Source organism: Tachyglossus aculeatus, chromosome 9, assembly GCF_015852505.1.
Source record: "Tachyglossus aculeatus isolate mTacAcu1 chromosome 9, mTacAcu1.pri, whole genome shotgun sequence".
Taxonomy (NCBI): Eukaryota; Metazoa; Chordata; class Mammalia; order Monotremata; family Tachyglossidae; genus Tachyglossus; species Tachyglossus aculeatus.
In genome coordinates this window covers 55769006-55788653 of record NC_052074.1, presented here as the reverse complement: position 1 = coordinate 55788653, position 19648 = coordinate 55769006, and the positions used below count along the sequence as shown (strand labels likewise).

At 41.7% G+C, this 19648-nt stretch overlaps 1 protein-coding gene across 2 annotated transcripts in view; it reads right to left on the bottom strand.

The window, feature by feature from the left end:
- Window positions 1-19648, bottom strand: part of RAPGEF4 (Rap guanine nucleotide exchange factor 4) — a 209667-nt gene that overhangs the window by 162390 nt on the left and 27629 nt on the right. For both annotated transcript variants that reach the window (XM_038751184.1, XM_038751185.1), the window contains exon 4: window positions 12961-13107. In XM_038751184.1, coding sequence (XP_038607112.1) covers window positions 12961-13107 — 147 coding nt within the window. The remainder of the gene's footprint in view (window positions 1-12960; window positions 13108-19648) is intronic.

Below are 19648 nucleotides of genomic sequence, written 5' to 3'. Positions count from 1 at the left end.
TCAGGCAGTATGGCATCACAGCTTGACAGGCAGGTGTGATAGACAGACCAGCATGGTACATGCCAATTAAAATAGAAGAAGCTCTTTAGAACGGAAGCTTCAAAAAGATTGTCAGACAAAGGCAAAAGTGAACAGTTGCCAGGTGCTGCAAACAAGCATTACAACACAACTATGGGCAGTCTTTGTGGGACTATCAGTCCTGAAATGCCAATAATAATACCTTTTTCTCAGTTACATATGCACATGTAAACTTGCCTATCAGTGGTGTCACCTTAGAACAAATTGATATGTTGCAACAACTATGATGTTATAACTGTGATGTCAGAATGTGAGGATTGACAGTAGTCAGGCTACAGTATAATTTTCAAGGACCCTTCAGTTTATTTTTAAAACCTCTTTAAAATCATTAGCTATTTTTCTGAATAGCAGATGCTCTTTTATTGCACTATTATTTAATTAGGGCTTTGAAGCTACCGAACAGCAGTTTCATTGCTATTATTGCAATGTGATAGTTGCACATTTGCTAATTTTCCCATTTTAGTGGCCCTTTTATGCTTTGGGCAAAGACAGATCTAATGAAAAGATATTTTGGAAGAGTTTTTCTAGGGTGTCTGAATTAAGTGGCAATGTGTGTTTCAATTCAACCAGGCTTTTAAAATCAGAAAAACAGGCCAAAGCCAAAACAAGGGAAAGGAAAATATTGTCTATTTTCATGACTACTTTACGAGTAACAGCTCCTATTCTTCCAAGGGGCCATAAAAAGGACAGTAATGCTTCTGGCAATGAAAGATGGAGAGAAACCTGTTCCAGAAAAAGAAAAGGGATCATTCTATTAGCTTTTGATCCAATCACAATCCTGTTAAGTTTCATGTTTCTCCCAGACCTGAACTTTGACTTCAGTTAAAATGGGGGAACAGGGAATCTAGGGCATGGTGGAAAAAAAAAAATTGAGAAAGAGCTAGATGTTAGGAGCAGGAAAAAACTGTTGATTGGCGACCCTGGAAAGAGGAGCTGAATCTGAAAAGCATTATTAACCTAGTCTAAAAATCTCCGCAAGCTATATACCTATAGATTTATAAACACGATAGTGGTATGCAAAACATATGACATAAAAGAAACATTTAGGTCAACTCTGCATAAACTCAGAAGTAGTGTGACATAATGGAAAGATCATGGGCCTGAGAGACGGAGGACCTGGATTCTAATCCTGCCACCACCATGTCGGCTGTGTGACCTTGGGCAAATCACTTCATTTTTCTGTGCCTCAGTTACCTCATCTGTAAAATGGGGATGAAGACTGAGTCCTATGCTTGAATGAATGAATGAATATGGACTGGGTCCAACCGGACTGCTACCTACCTACTCCACTGCTTAGTGCAGTAACAATACCATTTTGAAAAATGATAAAAAATGTGGAAAAACAGTTAAAAAACAGTTCCTCACTGAGGAAATCAGAATGGGTAGGGGAGTTAGTTGTAATGATTTAAGTCTACTAATCCTTAAGACGGAACCAATCCTCACTATATTCTCTGAAGACATTCTCTGAAGTATTTACTGGAATAACACACCACCATAGGTTTAGTTAAAAGCAGCAGATATTTTAGGATAGTTAAAACAAAATTGTAGTTCAATGTGACTAAGCTATTTAACTTCTCATTCTACTCCAGCAAATAAATCCCTTAATCTTAATGGCGACATTCTGCCCTTTCTAGTCTACCAAAGAGGGAAGACAGCAGGAGGACGAAACTGATTTGTGGTGACAAAACCACAGGCAATAGAGAAGAAGAAATACGCCTGAAATTCAGAGAATAGCCCACGCAAAAACACAGGAATCAATCAATGAGTACTTATCACAAACGGCACCAAAATATAAAAGCAGCATGTTCTTCGAAAGGAGCCAGTGAATTTTGGGGAATCAACTCCAGATGCTAATGCCTGCAATACTCTTCCATCCTCCAAAGCACTTCACCCATCTGCCCCTTTCCTACCTTCCTGAGAAGCAGCGTGGCTCAGTGGAAAGAGCCCAGGCTTTGGAGTCAGAGGTCATGGGTTCAAATTCTGGCTCCGCCAATTGTCAGCTGTGTGACTTTGGGCAAGTCACTTAACTTCTCTGGGCCTCAGTTCCCTCCTCTGTAAAATGGGGATTAAGACGGTGAGCGCCACATGGGACAACCTGATCACCTTGTATCCCCCCAGCACTTTTAACAGTGCTTTGTACATAGTAAGCACTTAACAAATACCATCATTATTATTATTAATGATTTTTTTATTTCTTTATGGTATTTGTTAAGTGCTTACTATGTGCCAGGCACTGTGCTAATCGTTGGGATAGTAACAAGCTAATACTGTTGACAAAAGTCCCTGTTCCACTGGGGGCTCACAGTCTTAATCCCCATTTTACAGATGAGGTAAGTGAGGTACTGAAAAGTGAAATCACTTGCCCAAAGCCATACTGCAGACAAGTGGCAGGGCTGAGATTACAAGTCAGGTCCTTCTGACTCCCTGGACCGTGCCCGATCCACTAGGCCATGCTGCTTCTCAGTGTTGCTTACATTGCATAATCAGATTTCTATTGTTCACCATTAAGGAAGTCCACTGCTTCTTGATATAAAATCAGGATGGTTTGCTTCTGGACAGGGATGAGGCCATAAAAAAACAGAACAAATGAAACAGTTTTCATCTTTCTTCTCTAGGGCAACGTTCTGAAGCAATCCCAGTCAGCAATAAGGAAAGCGTGTTACGCTCTGACAACCTCACCACCATCACCACAATCCATTTCCTTCACCCACAGCGGAGCAAACTCCAAGGTACTCCGCAGTTGCTCGCTGTCTGACGAAACCCTGACATGAAATCATCAATCCATCCCCAACTTCCTGCCCCCATAATTCTCCTAATCTACCTACTCATGCCCATACACTGATTTAACACATGAAAGTGTAACTGACAAAAACTCTGGAACCAAACCACTGTTCCCGTAACCACTGTCACTGCGCTTGTAGTTGGATTCAATTTCCTCTCAACCTCATTTCAATCAGGAATGACGGCTCAAAGTCAGAGAAGCAAAAGTCTATCGGGATAAACCAGCACTGGACCTCTCAGGTCAGGTGAGAAGCACATTGGAAAGTAAGCAGTTTGCTGAAAAAAATCACCAGGCAAGGTCTGACCAAGCAAGGAACAGCTCTAAATCCCAGCTCAATGCCCTTCTCCATAACACTGTGATTTCTCATGAAAACTTTCAGGTTTGTTCTATTTTTACGGTCACATAATCAAAATGCTTCTCCTAGTTTGAGGTCATTAAAATCAGCCACCTGACAGCATTCCTATCGTAAATTGGGGGTTTTATTCTTTCAAAAGTCTAAATGCCATAACAGGATTTTCTTCTATCTGTGGCTCAAGTAAATCCATATCAGAACGCCTACTCTTGAAAGCTTGTGTGATGTCTGTGTGCACGTCCCAGGACGCTGCTCCTTCTAACCTACGAAGGCCAAAACATTCTCTATCAATTCACGCTGCATGACCTTCCTATGAATCAGACCTGCTTCTCCCTGGGAACTCTTGAGCTTACTAAATGGAATTCTCCTTGCATAGGGAGAGCTGTTAAATCCCGGGATGGAGCTGACTGCTGAGCAAAACACTGAAAACACCATTGGCCACTTAAAAATACAGCACATGATGCCTGGGAAGCACTGGACAAATATTACAATATTACAATATGTATGGAGAAGCAGCGTGGCTCAGTGGAAAGAGCCCGGGCTTTGGAGTCAGAGATCATGGGTTCGAATCCCGGCTCCACCACAAGTCTGCTGTGTGACCTTGAGCAAGTCACTTCACTTCTCTGAGCTTCAGTTACCTCATCTGTAAAAATGGGGATTAAGACTGTGAGCCCCACGTGGGACAACTTGACCACATTGTATCCCCCCCTGCGCTTAGAACAGTACTTTGCACATAGTAAGCGCTTAACAAATGCCATCATTATTATTATAGAGCAGACTTCTTATCTGAGGTGCCCTCATAAGATCATGCAAACAGAGATTGAGGGACAGGTAGCTTCTGCTCACTCCCCCATCCCCAATACACACACACCCATTCCCCCACTTCCTAATTTTTATCACTTTCCCCCTTTTTTATGGTATTTGTTCAATGTATACTGTGTGTCAAATGCTGTTCCAAGTGCTAGGGTAGGCACTAATAATAATGATGGCATTTATTAAGCGCTTACTATGTGCAGAGCACTGTTCTTAGCACTGGAGAGGTTACAAGGTGATCTGGTTGTCCCATGGGGGGGGGCTCACATTCTTAATCCCCATTTTACAGATGAGGCAACTGAGGCGCAAAGAAGTTAAGTGACTTGCCCGAAGTCACACAGCTGACAACTGGCAGAGCCGGGATTTGAACCTCTGACCTCTGACTCCAAAGCCCATGCTCTTTCCACTGAGCCATGCTGCTTCACTAATTAGGTTGGACACAGTCCCTGTCCCAAATGGGGCTCACAGTCTAAGAACAGAGAAACTGAGGCACAGAGAAGTTAAGTGACTTGTCCAAGGTCACACAACAAGCAATTAGCAGAGCCGGTCCTCTTATTCCCAGGCCAGTGCTCTTTCTACTAAGCCACACTGCTTCTCCACCTTGCTCTGGAATAATAGTAAACCCAAGCTGCAAGTTAGATAAACTACATCCAGATCCTTGTCATCAATCGTATTTATTGAGTGCTTACTGTGTGCAGAGCACTGTACTAAGCGCTTGGGAAGTACAAGTTGACAACATATAGAGACAGTCCCTACCCAACAGTGGGCTCACAGTCTAAAAGGGGGAGACAGAGAACAAAACCAAACATACTAACAAAATAAAATATATAGAATAGATATGTACAAAACAGAGCCTCTGTTTTGAGCCTCTGATATCCTTGTGGATATCTTTGCCCACTGTAGAAATGCAGGTTCCTCTGAAATCAAATGGCAACTCAATGCAAATTTATTGAACTGCAATTTAGAATCTGACTCAATCTCACAAATTATACCAGCAAGGGGAATAATAATAATAATAGTAGCGATATTTGTTAAGCACTTACTACGTGCCAGGCACTGTCCTAAGCACCGGGGTGCATACAAGCAAATCGGGTTGGACGCAGTCCCTGTCCCACCTGGGGTTCACAGTCTCAATCCCCATTTTACAGATGAGGTAACTGAGTTCCAAGCAAGTGAAGCGACTTGCCCAAGGTCACACAGCCGACTTGATACTACCCATGAACAGCAAGGGGGCTCGTAAAGAAACATGCCAATTGGCACATGTTAAACTCATATATCCTCGTTCGGTCATCAGAAAGATGAACCAGAGGCTCTGTTTTGGAGGGTCTCCTCCTAAAAAAAAAAATCAGTCATTTCAATCAACTGTATTTATTGAGCACCAAATGAGTACCAAGCACTGTACTAAGTGCTTGCGAAAGCTTAAAGGAGGCAAAAAATATGTTCGTTGTCCACACAATTCCGCTAAAATGACCAGCAGCAAGCTTTCCTGGAACGTTCACACTAGACATTGGTTGAGTAGAGCTAGACCTCTTCTTCCTACGTTAATCTCATCACCTGCCCTTTTATGTAGCCTCTGGGTTTTCCCCAGAGTTTACCATACAAGACCTGAGCCAGCCTGACTCCCTCCTGATTATATTCTGAGAAGCGGAGAGATCACAGCTTGAGGTGGTAGTAGAGTTTTACGCTATAAATAATGTAAAAGAAAACCTCTAACACATTTAGGACCACATACTGCCTCTACACCACAGGAGAGATTTTCATTGATATCCAGGGGTGGAGTTTAATGGTCCTTAATCTGTTACCTTACTGAACCAAATATCCCCTGCCCAAAGTTCATCTCTGATATTCTGTGTCACTCAAGTCACTCAGTTCTTGCATTAATCATTGAATATTCAGATTTATTAAACCACTGTCACGTTGCCTGTTCAGGACCAACTACTTTCCTAGAAAGAAACATTTGTTACATCCACATTTCCTATCTTCAAGAACAGAGCATCCTCCCCATTCCCCGGCCAAGCTTTTGAAAGGAAAAGAGCTCTCAACACAGTCAAACAAATATGGTTCTGCTGGACGAAAATCAGAAAAAACATTTGCCAGGAGTATATTACCATAGAATTCCTCAACAGCCAAACTCCCCTCACCCTGGCCCCTCTTTTCAGTGGACGGAGACCCATTCTGACCTTGTATAGCATACGCTCTCTTGCTCCGTCAACGTTACCAGATGGCTGAGAAAGAGCTACTCTTTACCTCAACAGCAAGACCCGTCTCCGCCGGAGATGTTTCCCTGTTCCTGGCTCTAACTCCTGCTGTTATCTCAGCCCGCAAAAAGGAAACCGGTGCTTGCGTGTTGTCCAGGAAGGCTGAAGAAGCAATAGGAAAATGCCACTTTTTTTATTTTTGTCACCTCCCAGCCACTTCACTCCTTTCCTTTCTCGCTAGGAATCTGCAAGCCACTGGGTGGAAAGCCAGGGGACCAGGTACTGACACTCCCGACACAAAAACAGGCACAGGCTTCCGCTTGGTTTAGAGCAATCAGAATGGGGAGGGGTAAGATTGCAACCCAACAGGATGTGTGTGGCCAGGGTCCCTGGTGTGCCGTCCTGGCTGTTGTACTTATTTTGGGATGTGTTTTTCTTAGCCCTTTGAAGCAGTTTGCTAGGCCGGAAGCAAAAGTAATCCTGCAGTAGACTGGACGTGCCACAAATTAAAGCTAGTTCTGTTGCAGAAGAATGGATTCCCTCTCCTCAGCAGTTCCTAATCTATAGCTTTGGGCTGCCAATATCATCCTCCTTCATATTCAAAGAGGACACAGAGTAGGGTTGTTCAGCATGTGTGTGATCCCGCTACTAATTCCATGCCTGTCTGCCTGCCTGTTCCACACTATTCAATGAGAAAATGAGTCCCTAGTTTGCAGCTGTAGTAATGATAATAACAGTAGTATTTCATAAGCACTTATTCTGCACCAAGGACTGTACTAAGCACTGGGGTAGATACAAGATAATCATGCCACACACAGTCCTTGTTCCTCATCAGGCTTCCAGTCTAAGTAGAGGGAGAACAGGTATTTTAATGCCCATTTTACAGATGAGGAAACTGAGGCCCAGAAGACTTAAGTGACTTATCCAAGGTCACACAGCAGATAGGTGACGGAAGTAGGATTGGAATCAGGTCCTCTGACTCGCAGGCCCATCCTCTTTCTACTAGGCCATGCTGTTTCCCAGCTCCTGCCTCTGTCTGCAGTTGTTGGAACTTCTGTTTTCCAGAAAATTTTAAGCCTAGAAAATGACTTCTGAACTCTTAGATGCCCAACTTCCTTCCAGAAGTTTTTTGTTGTTGATTTTGGTCAATAGTATTCATTTTTTTAAATCACCAGAGTATTTTCAATTGGATATTAAATACCCCCACAGCTGTCACAGCAGATTGAAGGATTTGTCTGAAAGGATGATTCCACTCAAAGAGCTACAAAGATACCCCTTAGTGGATCCAGTTATGAAAGGATCATTACAAAACATCGGCAAGGTCCAGATCACCATTCCTGTCTGTGTATTCATTAACAATATATATGTCTTTAGATGGCTAATCCTTGGAATAAAAAGGAGGAGAGAACTTTCTACTCATTCTGAAAAGTGAACGGGAAAGAAATTAAAGCAGAAGCAAGATTTCTGTCACCCACCTGCCTGTATCCCTGATAGAATTATATCCAAAAGTTAAATTTAGGAGAGTGGAATTAGGAGAATTGTATTTCTTCAGGTCACCTGGATTCCCCAATTTCCAGAGCATATCCTCTACAGATTCAATATTTTCTGACCACCATTTCACATTCCTTTGATAAAAACACTCAAGAACGGAATAAACTCCTGCATTTTTCTTCTAATCCTTATCACGTCACAAGGTACAGAATAGAAAAGTCCCAACTTACATCAATATTTACTCACTACAAGCCTTATGTTGCCAACTTGTACTTCCCAAGAGCTTAGTACAGTGCTCTGCACACAGTAAGCGCTCAATAAATACGATTGATTGATTGATTATGCACGCTAATACTCCAAGACGATGCTGCTAATCGCAGCTACTTAGTGGTAAGATTTTAATTACAAGCACAATAATTTGCCATGGGGAATCCTGGATAATAATAATAGTAGTAGTATTTGTTAAGTGCTATGTGTTGAGCACTGTTCTAAGTGCAGGGAGAGAGATAAGTTAATCAGACAGGACACGGACCCTGACCCACACAGGGCCACCAAGTTAAGTAGGTGTGAAGGACAGGTATTCCATTCCCATTTTAAAGTTGAGGAAACTGAGGCACAGAGAAGTTAAGTGACTTGCCCACAGGCAAGTGGTGGAGCTGGGATTAGAACCCAGGTCCTCTGACTCCTAGGCCTGTGCTCTTTTCCCCTAGGTCACATTGCTTCCCGTGCTCTTTAGTAACAACCAAAGAGGTAAGACACCGATCAGACTGCAACTTGGAAACCACTGCAGGGATTTCCAAAAGACCACATATATTTACTATACCACTTAACGTGCCCAAGAATTTTAAAACTGGGAGTGTATTCCGAAGGGTCTCACCCTTAAGGACTCTCGACTACAGGTGCATCTTCAAGACAATTTAAGAATCGAATGGTGGTTCAAGCATTTGTTTACCACACTGCAGTATAACACCCGCCCCCCCCCCCACCCCCCCACACACACACCTGATGTCATGTTTATGTCACTCTTTGATCAGCCCACTTTGGCTTCCAAACTCTGAAAAGGACAAGATGGGTGGGGAAAAGCTGGACTGTGAAAGAGGATGGAGCAGGAAGGGGTGGGACGGTACAGGATGCAGACTCAAGTTTTCAGACATGGTGGGAGTGACAGCAACTGCTGCATATCCTGCTACAGGAGAGAACGGGACCTAAGCTCTAAGTCCAGAAATGCCTGTGATGAACTCAGACACATCCTTCCCTTCTTCCTTTTTGCCACCACAGGGCTTTCCAACTTTAGAATAGGTTGATATGCATGGCCCATAAATTAGAAAACTCAAAGAGCAAAAGGTAACCCTAATAACTAATGTATGGCTTTAATCACTGGACAACTCTGTTGCTCCAAATACAATGGGGAAGTTGTATAGCACTGTACGGATAATAAATCACTTTTATACTAATTTCAAGAGCCACCATTAATAAAACACCATAATCTTGGATCAAATATTAATAACAGGCTTAAGACTCCCAAGCCTATACTTAGCTTCAGTGCTTTGTCATTTACCTTCTCTGCTAATGGTATGGAGGGGCACTAGTTTCACTGAGTTTTAAATTCTTGTAGTCTCAAGAGCTGAAAATGATATGCAATTATTTTAACATTAATTTTCTATATTATATATATATATATATTTTTTCCTATATAACATGGCTATTTTCTCCTTTCTTTCCAAGAATGTTATTAGAAATCGGATGATACATGCTCCGGTTGTAACTCATACTAAAGATGCACAGAGGGACTAACTATTTCAGAGCACATTTATGACAAATCACTTAACATGAGAAAAGATCATCTGACCCTAAAATAGGTGGGCCTAATGCCCACAAGTGTCCAAATGCTATTTTCAGTTGATTACAGAAATCTGTAAAGGGCAGAGAAGGAATGAGGATTATCACTAAGAAAGAGGTAGGGCATGAAAACAGGAAAGGAGGATCAGTCCACCTCTTCCTATTCCCCAGTTCTGGGGAGCATTTGTTTTTACTTTATTCCTTGTCTGAGCCAACTGCATAATTGCTTCTGACGATGTTTGCAACTGAAAATAAAAAAAAGGAAAGATCTGAGGCCAGCCACTGCGACATACAATTTAACAGCCTAAAGCAGTAGTAGTCTAAAGGTTAAAAGAGAGGAGTATCTCTCAGAATTTCTTACCTAGTCCCCTTTTGATGAGATAGATGGACCAGCCAATGTTGCTTGTATTGGAAGGCGGGAGGATAATCTGGTAACTTTTTCATATTATTAAAGCTCTGGATGCATGATCCTTTATTCAGCATCCTAGTTATATTAATGCCTGTCTTCCCTTTTAGACTGTAAGTTCCTCGTGGACAGGAAATGTGTCTACCAACTCTGTTATATTATACTCTCCCCAGCTCTTAGCACAGTGCTCTGCACACATTTGGTACTCAATAAAGATGATTAAAAGTTTAAAAAAGGTATCAATGCTGCATCCTGCCATATAGTCGGTAAGCCTAACCGTTGTCATAGTATGGAGCAGGACCAATCCAATTCCAGTATCGGCTAACCGCTCCTGCCTTCTGGCTCCAGTCATGGCCAGAGGTAGAATTGAAAGAGACCCTGTTTCCAGATGGCTCGGGCTGCCCCCATAGTCCAACCTTCAAAACAAAGGTCATGGGGGAGATGTACATCCATTGTCCTTATGTACATGATGATCACCCTAAGGGGTTGAATTCACCCCTCAGACTCACCAGCTGTCCACTGGTCTCCTGGACTCGCCCCTTCTGCTGACACCATGAAATGAGGGTGAGTGTTTTCCCCACAGCAGAGGCGAAGCCAGTGGCCGGCGACCCATCAGAAGCCACAGTCTTGATTTCTCCTTCGCGAATAATAATGATAATTATGATGGTACTTGCTAAGCGCTCACTATGTGCCGTGCACTGTCTAAGCGCTGGGGTAAACACAAGCTAATCAGGTTGGACACAGTCCCTGTCCTACGTGGAGCTCACGCTCTTAATCTCCATTTAACAGATGAGGTAACTGAGGCCCAGAGAAGTTAAGTGACAGCTAATCAGGTTGGACACGGTCCCTGTCCTACATGGAGCTCACACTCTTAATCTCCATTTAACAGATGAGGTAACTGAGGCCCAGAGAAGTTAAGTGACAGCTAATCAGGTTGGACACGGTCCCTGTCCTACATGGAGCTCACACTCTTAATATCCATTTAACTGATGAGGTAACTGAGGCCCAGAGAAGTTAAATGACTTGCCCAAGAGCCAGGATTAGAACCCAGGTCTTTCTGACTCCCATGCCCATGGTCTATCCACTCAGCCACGCTGCTTCTCTACTCAGCCCTCCTGAACTACCATATCACAACCCGGTTTTGAAATATTTATTCTGGAAAGAGGGTCAGCCATGCAATACTTTGGGTCCCACACTAGATTTTCCAACACCTGATGGACCCGGCTTCACTCTGCTACCTGGTCCAGGACCTCTGAGCACCCATACGGCAAAGAAAGAGCTTCTGTGGAATTGGTGCACAGGAAGGCATGGATCATTAAGACTGCTTCTATGTAGCAATTCAGAGTATTTAGAAAAGTGTCTGTGAAAACAACATAGGCAGCTGTCTGAGGGGTCATGTACTTTCACATTCCTGAGGGCTATAATTAAAACTTTTTTCTCTAACACACAAACCAAAAAAACAACAACCAAACTCCAAGTGTTTCCACAAGCAGAAATGACTATAGGGAAGAATGTTCGTATTTCCCAACTCAGAGGGAGAAATCATTTGGATTTTAAATGCATTCTGTAAATTCTGTTGTTTTTTAATGACAGGGCAGCTCACCTTTAAAAAGGCAAGAAAAGAAATGGTTACCCTATCTTAAGCTCAGTCACTTTAATGATGGAAAACCCACAGTTCACAGAAATCTACTGTAGTTTTTCTTTCCCCAAATAAGGACTTTGCCTCTCAGCGCTTTACTGATCAATCGGAGCTGTTAATCATTTTTTGAAGCGGTGTTTCGAGGAAGTAACCCCAAAACTTAGACACTTCCACCAGGAAGAAAAGAAACAGGTTTCATCATTGGGATTTTCCAAGCATTTGCATAGCTTTTAAGGCACAGAATCCTACCCTCACCAGCTGGTTTACTCATTATTACTGCATGGCTTCCCCTGGGTGATGCCATTTGATTATACAAAATTCTTCCAGATCAAGTTTAAAATGTAAGCAACACTGGAGAAAAGTATTGAAGCCTTCCAACTCGGTGTGAATTGACTACTCTGAAGACAAAGGCAAGGGCCAGCACAGTTTTAGAACTTGATTTCAGCTAAAGGATGTGAGTAAACAACGAAAATTTAAGTTGGATCTTCACTGGTAATTGTACAGATTTATTACTCTATTTATTTATTTTACTTGTACACATTTATTCTATTTATTTTATTTGGTTTATATGATTTGTTTTGTTGTCTGTCACCCCCTTCTAGACTGTGAGCCCACTGTTGGGTAGGGACCGTCCTCACTTGTACTTGTACTTCCCAAGTGCTTAGTACAGTGCTCTGCACACAGTAAGCGCTCAATAAATACGATTGATTGATTGATAATTGATTTTCAACATCCAAACAAGCATGATCTTATTTCAGGTTTAGTTTCTGAAACAGTTCAGTAATTGACAGACTACAGTAAGCAGCAGCAAATGCAAAAGGCGGCAGAATCTATTGTGTTCATTACTAGTGTGCCAGCCGTATATTTTGAAGCTGACGAATTAAACTGAATACATTATTATAGGGTACGATATTTTTAAAAGCATTTCAGCTGTACGGAAGTTAACCCCAGCGACTTCCCCTTTCAAGATAAGTTAAGGGGACATTTCAATGACAATTTAAAAAATTCAAAAGAAATATGCCAAACTATTTTCTTCGCTGGATATGAATGCATCTGCAAAATAACCTAGCAGGAAGGATTGCAAAGCCTCGGGCAAAAAAATAAAGCCCACAAAACCCCCAGTGGTCATTCAAGAAGTAATTACAAGGTATGCCAGGAAATGGAGCGAGCACTAAAAAAAGGATGAATCTTTGTGTCAAAGTGGCTTTCACTCATTCTCGGAAATGCCACTCGAAAATGAAATTCCATCCACTGGCTCCGAATGGAACGCATTAAGGCTTGACTGTAATGTCATTATCCATGTTTCCGTCCCTTTTCTTTTCTATAACTACATTAAATGAACAAGAAGCCTTTCGGGTTTACCTCCCATAGTGCTTTGAAGTCCTTCTGCTCTATGCGGAGGAGTTCGCTGCACTCCCGGGTAACTATAGTTGCGTGACGGGGAGTGTTATCCAGAATCGACTCTCCAAACGCTGTTCCAATTCCCAGGGTACATATTGTCACAGCATCCTTTGAAATAAAACAAGTGTCCATTATATGATTAACATATGTGGTTAATGGGTAGTTTGCTGTTGATTATCACGTGTTATCTACTTTGTGATTTTAAACAAGTGAAAAGTTTGGGAGAACAGCTTCAAACTTCCTTTTGATAGACTTTTTCTGCAGGGTGGGGAGTTAGAATAATTCAAGTGCGGTCAATTCACAATTCAATTTTCTCCATAATTGATCACAAGGGAAACCCATATTAATGAACTCCTCAAATAATCCCCCAATCTAATTTTTGCCATTGGTTTCACTTCTTCTTCTCCCACTTTCAAACCATTGTTGTCCAGAGTATTAATAGTTGGCAGATAAACAGATTAATGTGAGGGTCACCTCCCTACTTCTCTTATTATTATTATTATTAAGGTATTTGTTAAGCACTTACTGGGTGCCAGGCACTGTTCTAAGCGCTGAGGTAAGGGTAACTGGGTTGGACACCGTCCCTGTCACACATAAGGCCCACAGTCTTAATCCCCATTTTACAGATGAAGAAACTGAGGCACAGAGAAGTTGAGTGACTTGCCTAAGGTCACACAGCAGACAAGTGGCAGAGCTGGGATAAGGACCCATGATCTTCTGACGCTTCTTTCTCTTCTGCTGGAAGCAGTGATGGGGATGGAATTCAAAAAGGGTGGATGGCAGAAGGGAGGTGGAGCAAAAGCAGGCACCTGGGATACTGCTAAACTACCTCAATAGCTCCCAAGTAATCAAACATGAATTGTAACGAGGAGTAATCCAATGGTCTACAGTTGTATGCGTTATTCTGGGAATGATTTCTAATTAATTCATTTTTTCCCCCCTCGCTCACCGGGTGGATCAGGTAATGAAGTTTAAATTAACATGACATGGACAGGGATTAGATCTCCTGCCCCAGTAGACCCACATTGCTTTATTATCTGAATCATGATGGCTACTACTGAGGATCCTAGTGATCAGTCTATCAGGCATATTTATTGAGCAGTTACTGTGTGCAGAGCACCATACTAAGTACTTAGGAGACTACAATTGAAATAAAATTCATATACTCCAGACAGAAGGAAACCACCAAATGTGAACGACTGAACTGTAACATCGAGGGATGTGTTGCCTAATATTAGACAGGATGACAACAATAATAATAATACTGGTATTTGTTAAGTGCTTACTAAGCACCAAACACTGCTCTAAGCGCTGGGGTAGATACAAGGTAATCAGGTGGCCCCACTTGGGGCTTACGGCCTGAATCCCCATTTTACAGATGAGGTAACTGAGGCACAGAGAAGTGACGTGACTTGCCCAAGGTCACACAGCAGACAAGTGACAACAGATTGGGGAGTCCTTTTCTGCTGCCTGAAATGCCTAGGTTTGGAAACCATTTATCATGATGGTTGGATAAGTCCTGTCCAGCCAAGTTAATGACAGAGGAGAGTGGGATGGGGTGGGGCAATTCACCTTGGCCCACCACCGCCACCCTCTCCCTTTCTTCTTCATTTTCCTTTTTCCTTCTTTCCAAACTCTCTTCCCTCTCATTTTCTCCCTCTTTCTTTCTCTCCCTCTCTTCTACTCTAATGCTTTATGACCCCTACTCTCTAGTCCTGCCCCCTTAGTGGTGGGCAAATTTGTCTCATTATAGAGAGCCCTTGAAGGCAGCAGACTAATGGAAAAAGAAGGAGACTGGATACCTGTTCTCCTTTTGTCAATAAAAGTTGGCAAATCACCCAGGTGATTACGAGAAAACGGAACAAGCCGAGAAGCAAGCTGTAAGAGACTCCTGTAAATTCAGCAAACACCCCTGATTAATTTGCTTCTTGGCCACTTATTTGGTTCACCTGCTCCTCCAATCTTGATTTTCTAGATAATACTCCTAAAAATTTATAGATTTATAGCTGAAAAAGATTAAACAAAAATTGGAAATGGTCTTGTGGAGGTCAGTGAAGACTTTAATGACAGTGGTTTTGGTCTAGTGCTAAAGTAATGAAATCATATTGGCAGGCATTGGAAAAGAGGAAAGCACCAGTAAAAGCAGAATTTCTTATGGCTCAGAAGATAAGAAATTAAAGTTTGAGAGAAAACTGATAGGGGCTAGGGCCCATCTCCCCCACTTAATTATAAACTCCTTGAAGGCAGGGATCTTGTCCACTCACTCTAGTGTGCTCTCTCAAGCACCTAGTTTGGTGTTCTAAACACAGTAAACACTCAACAGATATTGATAGATAGTTGGAAGAGACGTTCAGATTAACAATACCTTCTTAAGAATCAGGGAGCCTTCAGTGTGTTTGGAAACAGAATGCTATATCAGAACATGGATGATAAGAAAGAGGAAATGAGCATTCATTATCTGGTGGGAAAGGATGAAAGATGTCAGAATCAAGAGAACTCCCAGAAAAATCAGAGAAGATGGGAAGAAAATAATGAGGGAAGGGAGTGGGTGGAGAAGGACAAGACATCATGAAAAGCTTAAACACAATCGTTGTGATCTTCAACACAATGCAATGAGATTCTAGGCCATGGGCATGGATTAATTTGGTCAGTGGTAGCATAATGTGGGTGACTTCTGCAATGTAGTATTCCAATGATACAAAGGCCTATTAAAAAATGAATTTAATTTTCTGGAGGCAAGACTGCTGATAAAGTTTGGATGCAGACCTATCTAGTTTGGAAAAAGGTAAACCAACTTCTCAGAAGTCAAGTGAAAATTAATTTGCATTCCACCAACCAACTTCTGTGACAATAAACTATGGGAAATATACGGGGGTAATCTTCTGACTTAGAAAATGCATTGTTTTTCTTTCATGCATCTAATGTGTGATATTAGGCAAATGTTATTAAGCTCAAGTTAGTGACTCTGTAATCACATTACTAAGACAAATGTACATAATAGTCCAGTTCTTTGAACCATGGCAAATTGCTTCTGCACAGATATTACCATATAAAATTGTGTTCAGGAAAATAATATCAATAATGTCTCAGAAAGAAATTAAAGAACAGAGAAGAATTTAAGTAAGGATGCTAATAAATTTTCTAGGAAGACAGCTGCAAACAGCTCTAGTCTGATAAATGTCCATGAAACTGAGGTTTATAGGACTAAGGTCATGCTTTCCCCTTATTTAGACAGCTGACTCTTTCAAGGGTTCAGGTTTTGTAAATTCATAGAATGGATTATGAATGAACCAGGTCCTGTCACAATTTCCTCGACTGTAAGGGTATCAGAGTTACTAGCAAGAGCACTCTCTCAATCTTCCTACTGCCCTAACCAGTTTTTCCTGCTATTATAACCTTCAAAGGGATGTTTTATCCCAACACAGACTGGTCAGGATTAAATTTCATTTTAAGATCTGTGAAGATGATGGGATTACACTAAGGGGTACCAGGTTCCCCTGGCTCCAAAGCAGGATGGGGGTATGTATGACTGAAAAAACAAAGGGAAGGAGGGAAGAGAACAAGAATGTGATAAATCAAGTATGCGAGACAGGAAGACAATAGACAGAAGATGGGGTGACAGAAAGGGCGAAAAAATAGAGGGAGACTTTTAGAAGAAGAGAGAAAAGAGGGGAGGAAAGAAGAGAGGGATTCGGAAAGAGAAGAAAAGGAAAAGGGGAGAAACAAAGGGGAAAGGGAAAGTGGGGGGAAGATTAGGGAGGGCATCGATCTACTAAGGCATCTTCTTCCACCAACAATCTTCCCCTCTTCCACTGTCACTTCTGTGCTGCCCCTGGGCTAGCAAGGACGAGATTCTTTGTGGAAATTCATAGACCCTAGAGCATGTCACTAGGGGAATATCTCATTTCAGAGTCACTGGTTTCCCCACTTACACTGGATGTTGCAACCAATCATTTGGATTTAGCAACAAGACCCAAAGTAGATGAAAGCTAGGTGCTTAAAATAAAGACACTGGACATACAAACTCCCCATACCATATGGCTACCAGTCAGGGGATGAATGGCCAGTCTATTCAAAATAGTTGGGTAAAAGAAGGAAGAGACTGTGATGCTCTAATTAGTCAATTTTGTGACTAAAGGATCTCCACATTTCGCCTAGAATTGGTAAAGATGGAAACTAATAACTAAAACGATGTTAAGGGATTAGTCAGGATTTAGATGTTACAGCAGGCGTAGCCCAGATCCTAGAGGGACACTGGGGCACAGGGTCGAGAATTTGTCCCATTCTAAAGCCCCCAACTTAAAGGAGAAGAAAATCATCATCATCATCATCATCAATCGTATTTATTGAGCGCTTACTGTGTGCAGAGCACTGTACTAAATGCTTGGGAAGTATAAGTTGGAAACATATAGAGACAGTCCCTACCCAATAGTGGGCTCACAGTCTAAAAGGGGGAGACAGAGAACAAAACCAAACATACTAACAAAATAAAATAAATAGAATAGATATGTACAAGTAAAATAAATAAATAAATAAATAGAGTAATAAATAAATAAATCATGGCTGCTAATGCATATTTTCTTGTGAACCCACTAAATGTGCAATCTACCAATAGATCAAACCACTCTGCATGTATCAGTATGCATATTCACTGGCAGGATTAATGTGAAAAGTGTTGTAGATGTGCCTTATTTTTAGTGCTCTTCTCACACTTTATCAGTTACTTTAGATCAGAGTTCTGACACTGAATGCTTGCAGTATGACAATATATGCTTTTTGCCTGATTCTGAGATTTTCCCATTCTAAATGCGGTAAAGTAGTTCTAAATTTCTTTTTAGTAAGGGATTTACCTTGATTTAGTATTATGCCTGTTGATATTTCTACATTGTTGTACTTCCTGAATACACATACAAATAGTCACTATTTATGTATTGTACTTATGGAGCACTTACTGTGGGCAGAGCACTGAATTAAGTGCTTGAACTAACTAATCATAAAACAATGTCCAGTATAGTTACTTTCCATGTGCAGATATGACAATAGCCTGAACCAGAGTGGTAGCTGTTTAGGTGGAAAGAAAGTGTGGACAATTGGAATGCCTGGTCTTTTCACATAATAATTTTTAATGCTAACTTCAGTGCATATGACCGCAGACCTTGGCAAACATACTAATTAGTGAGTAGCCTATCTTAGTAGCAAACCCCATGAGGGAAGCCACCGTGATGTGATCCGAGAGCCATTCCTGAAAGGTTCGGTGGCTTACCCAGGACACCCTTCCAAGACAAATGGAAATCAGACACAAACGACATGTGTGAGAAATGCTAATCAATTCTCTGACTGGATGACTGAGTAATATCTAGCTGACCTTCATTTTCCAGTGCGATGCTACTGGATGGTAGCTATAAAAATCTATCCACGTTTGGCTGAAAAGCCAATGCAAGACCAACCTATTCTGCTGCCTGTTAGCACTTAAGAATAAAGATTTGCTGCAATGTGGTACTACCAGTGGTAACAGTAAAAATCTATCTACATTTGGCTGAAAAGACAGTGCATGACCAAACCACCCTGCTGCTTCTTAGCACTTAAGAATAAGTCCTTGCAGCATTAATGCAGTTGTCCCTACTGGTCCTGTCACTATTTTTGTCTCTCAACATCCCAATCATCATGAAGCCATTGCTCAGTAAAAACAATCTCTCCCTCTATTACAGCCCACCATGCAGTAGTAGATACTAAGTAGATAAGCATCTAATAGATGCTTACTATGTGCCAAACCACTGGGGTAAATACAAGTTAAATAGGTTGGACACAGTCTCTGTCCCTCATGGAACTCACAGTCTAAGCAGGAAGTAGAAAAGGCATTGAATCTCCATTTTACAGATAAGGAAAGTGAGACACAGAGAAGTTAAATGACTTGCTCAAGGCCAGCAGTAGAGTCAAGATTAGAACCCAAGTCCTCTGATTTCTTTGTGCATGCTCTTTCCACTAAGTAATCCCGCTTCCCTGTAAACCTTTTAAAGGCAGGGATTGTGTCTATCAACTTTATTGTACTGAACTGTACTATCCCAAGCTTTTAACACTGTGCTCTGCACACAGCAAATGCTCAATAAACACCAATGTTTGACTGATTGATCTGTCCATTTTGGGGGTCTATTTCACATTGTTTGAGCAATATTGTACTCTATGAAGGGCTGCAGATTACTGCAGACCCCATGAGGATTTGAATGTTCACACTTGTTTCTAGCTTTAACCATTAAAAAAAAAATCTAACGCAAGAACACCTACTTCATTAGAGAAAACAGAACGTGAACAGAAACATGTGCCTCTTCCTCCCTTCAAGGCCCTACTGAGAGCTCACCTCCTCCAGGAGGCCTTCCCAGATTGAGCCCCCTCCTTCCTCTCTCCACCGTCCCCCTCTCCATCTCCCCCATCTTACCTCCTTCCCTTCCCCACAGCACCTGTATATATGTATATATGTTCGGACATATTTATTACTCTATTTGTTCATTTTACTTGTACATATCTATTCTATTTATTTTATTTTGTTAGTATGTTTGGTTTTGTTCTCTGTCTCCCCCTTTTAGACTGTGAGCCCACTGTTGGGTAGGGACTGTCTCTATATGTTGCCAACTTGGACTTCCCAAGTGCTTGG